The following is a 3,849-nucleotide window of genomic DNA, read 5'->3' on the forward strand; positions in this document are numbered from 1 at the left end:
ATATATATATCTATATATCTTTGTGGGAGATACGAATTGTCAAACACAAGCGTCTCCCCCCACAGTGACCCTAAGCCCAAAATAAACCATTTAAAGAGGGGCCGATTTCTCCCTGCAGGCTGTGCCTCAGGCTGTTGACCCAAATACCTCAAATGCTTTCTTATTTCCCTTCAAATAATCTGCGGCTGCATGATGACACCTCAGAAACAAACAACAACAAAGGGAGGATTCTTGCATGCTGAACAAACGTCCCGGCGTTTCTTTGAGCCAAAGACCCTAACACAGTGAGTAAGCTGAATCTAATTACAAGTCTTTCCTGTTTAAACCTTGTTTTTCAAGGTGAAGCTTGTCTTGTGTTGGAAAAGTGATACCTCATGATAAAATTGATTTCCTTTCTGTCTGTGCTAACGAGGGCAGAATGACTCAGAGAGCTCAAACACGTGTCTTCTGAAAACAAGACATCTGAATAAAAACTGAATATAAACAGAATGTAAGGCTTTGCACATCTCATAAAACCATTTATCTGTTCACAATGAACATGTCAAATGTTTAAACTAAGTAATTTGTGCCATTTTTTTTGGACTAAATAAGGACATTTTCAATTTGATGGCAATAAAGCATTTAAAAAATTAACACCATAAAGCTTCCCTTCTTTTTAACAGTCTGTAAACATCAAGGATGAGAAGGATGGGGTTAACCTGTATAAACAAAGGTTGAATGAATGAATGAGACCAGATGCTATCTTCAGCAGTCACTGTGAGAAGGGTTGGGGACACCCTGGACAGGTCTCCAGTCCATCACAGGGACACATAGAGACAAACAAGACAAACAACCATTCACTCTGTCACACCTAGGGACAATTTAGAGTTACCAATCAGCCTAACATGCATGTTTTTGGCCTGTGGGAGGAAACCGGACCCGGAGAAAAACCATGCATGCACGGAGAGAACATACAAATGAGATGTGCAAACTCCACCCAGAAAGGCTGGAAGGTGAACCTATGACCTTATCTCAGAGAGGCAGCTGCTCTAACCACTGCACCTCTGTGCCACCTCCATCAAAAACAGAATAACTTAAAATTTTTTCATAGAAATTGTATTTTTTGTTGTTTAAATGTTTGACATGTTTATTTTGTTCAACTGGGATTTAAACGTCCATCCATCCATCCATCCATCCATCCATCCATCCATTCATCCATCCATTTTCTTTAACTTCTTCTGTTCTTTCCAGGTCAAGGGAAGGCAGCCATTGTGTGAGAGACGGGGCTCACCCTGGACAAGTTCATCACAGGCCTATATGAGTTCATGAGGTTTGCAAATCATTGCTTTCAGTTTGCATTTAAAATGTTCACAATGTTTCAGGATTGCAGAATGAGTGGAATTTGGATTAAGCAGATTACTGCTGTGGTTTCAGGATCGTTTGAAAATGTGGAGCTCAAAATACACATTTGGTAAAAACATCTGAGATTCACTAACAATCTTTACGTTTCTTCCTCTCCTTATTCTCTGCTTTATTCCTAGACAGTGAATCTGGTGGTTTTGACAGTAAACCTTCCGTCTGGTAGTTCTTGGGTTAATCTGTGGTCTAAGACTGTCTTGCTACAGCACAATTCCTCTGGGCCCTTACAGAAATGGCTCTCCAGGAGTGATCTGGAGTGACTAAAGGTCTGCTGAAGAAACGGGGCTGATAATGTGCAATAACTTTTGATATTTTCTGTATATGTGGCAGAGTGAGAGAAAGGTTGATAACTGTGCTGTAAAAGCCCCCATCAATGCGTGTGAATGCTTTCAGGGGGCAAATCAGTTTCTTACTTTCCACAGAGGCGACCTTTCTTTTTCTGTTTCCTCGTTCGAGGTCTCTTCTTGCTGCTGCAGCTGCACAGAAGGAGCAAAACATATAATCAAGATAATAATGTGCTCAAATTCCACAGATAAAAAGTCTGTTTACTGACCGTTTATGATTTAAAGGTTTTCTTTTGGGCCTTTGAAGAAGAGAAAAACACGTTTCAGGTGTCTGTTTTGTAAAAACAATCACAGGATTTGATGTTTGTCATTGAGATTCATCTGTAATTCACCTGCATTCACATGCATGATGCTCTGCAAACGTGAGTTCCACTTTCTGTGCCGACACCATATGCATCACCTGCATCACCTGAGGAGACGAAGAAAAGGCTGAGCAGGAAGCTAAACATCAGCTGGAGGTGTATTCGAGGTCTTCCCACACCTGCATTGTGATGTTGCTTTGAGAGGTGGGGTGGCACTGCAGTTCATCATCAGAGCAGCAGCCTGAGCACCTCCTCAGTGGGACACACGGAGGGATGTAGATGTACTCCACCTCCTCGGGGAACTCCTGCTGCACATCCACCAGTTGCTCCATGGGTTGGCACGAACTCTTCTTCATCACCTCCAAGATTCCCACCACTGCAGGAGCAGAGGCTGTCAGGACTTGACATCATCTGCAGCAAACTTTGCTTTTCAGAAGAACCTTACCTGTGGACTGTTCTGTTCCCTGCAGCATCTAAAAAAAACAAAATACACAAAAACTGACATTTGGTCACTTCCATGTCTTTTTAACCATTTATTTGTTTTAGAAAATGGACAAGTAGGAATTAAAAACGACAGAAACGTGTGGGTTTTCATCGATGCAGGGCGCCCTCTAGTGGTGATAAAATGCAACGCACATTTTAATTCTGTGAAGAATAGTTATAAAATAAACTGCAAACTGCTGTATCTATTAAAACACAGAGACGTCATCTATAAAACAATTAAAATACTAATCTTACAAAAGGATGTAGGACGTATAATTGTTTTTTTTGTTCTCATTATCATATAATCATTTAAAAACTTGTGCTTTAAATGGTTAAGATTGGACGATTTTATTGAACTTTTCTGTGAAATGATCACAATAACGCTTCCTTACTTGATCTTCTTCTGTCAAACAAACGCACAATATAAATAAATGATTGGGGGGAAAATATAATAAAAAAAGAGTAAGAAACAAACAAAAATGCTTTCACTCGGAGGGAGACAATGGCCCGGTGTCTGTAATCTGCAGTTCTGGGGCGCTGGGGCTGTTTGGCCCCTCTGCATCAGTTCTCTGTAGCCTTGAACCAAAACTAACTCATAAATAAAAACTGAAATAAGAAAACACACAATATGTAATGCAAGCCATTCAAAACTTTGACTATATTCTGAAGTAAATATAGTTTCTCTGTCTTTATGAGAAGAAATTAATCATGTTAAAATTTCTCCTCCAGCATCACCTTATTTCCATCTTCACTTTAACTATTTGCTTTATTGTTTCAAAACAGAATACTTTTACAAATGTTCTACAAATATAGAAAAACCTCACAAAGGCCAGCATAGATATTATCAAAGAAAATGCTTTATTGTTTTAATTTTGTTATAAGGGTTTGGTCTTTTTTTGTTGTTCTAACATATAAAAAAAAAAAACACAAGAGTGAACATCCTGATGCATGCTCAATAATCCAGGTAGAAAAAACCAAGAAAGTTCAATCTGGTCAAGAGTGAACAGTTTATTATAGATTTTAAATTAGTCCTAATGTCCCAAACTATAGTTTTTATAGTGTTTATGTCCTACTTTATGAGTTTTGTTGATTTTATTTTAAGCCTCAAGTCCATTTTGTGGCTCTGAACACATTTAATTTAGTGAGAAAATGAGCAGGAAGGGCTCTGTTGATTGTAAAGACTGAAGACTCATGACGTAAGCTACACAGAGTCAAAGAGGGATGTCCGTCCGTCCATCCGTCCGTCCATCCATCCATCCATCCATCCATCCATCCATCCATCCATCCATCCATCCATCCATCCATCCATCCATCCATCCATC

The 3,849-nt window shown here is 39.4% G+C and overlaps 1 protein-coding gene across 1 annotated transcript in view; it reads right to left on the minus strand.

Annotated features, from left to right (window-relative positions):
- Positions 1 to 1,807: 1,807 nt before the first annotated feature.
- LOC119417854 (vascular endothelial growth factor A-like) overlaps positions 1,808 to 3,849 on the minus strand; it is a 3,405-nt gene continuing 1,363 nt past the window's right edge. The window contains exons 2-5 of the mRNA XM_037685109.1: positions 2,490 to 2,517; positions 2,224 to 2,420; positions 2,075 to 2,151; positions 1,808 to 1,874 (exon numbers count right to left, since the gene is read on the minus strand). Coding sequence (XP_037541037.1) covers positions 1,808 to 1,874; positions 2,075 to 2,151; positions 2,224 to 2,420; positions 2,490 to 2,517 — 369 coding nt within the window. The remainder of the gene's footprint in view (positions 1,875 to 2,074; positions 2,152 to 2,223; positions 2,421 to 2,489; positions 2,518 to 3,849) is intronic.

The sequence above is a fragment of the Nematolebias whitei genome, chromosome 12, assembly GCF_014905685.2.
Source record: "Nematolebias whitei isolate Nwh7 chromosome 12, NemWhi1, whole genome shotgun sequence".
NCBI lineage: Eukaryota > Metazoa > Chordata > Actinopteri > Cyprinodontiformes > Rivulidae > Nematolebias > Nematolebias whitei.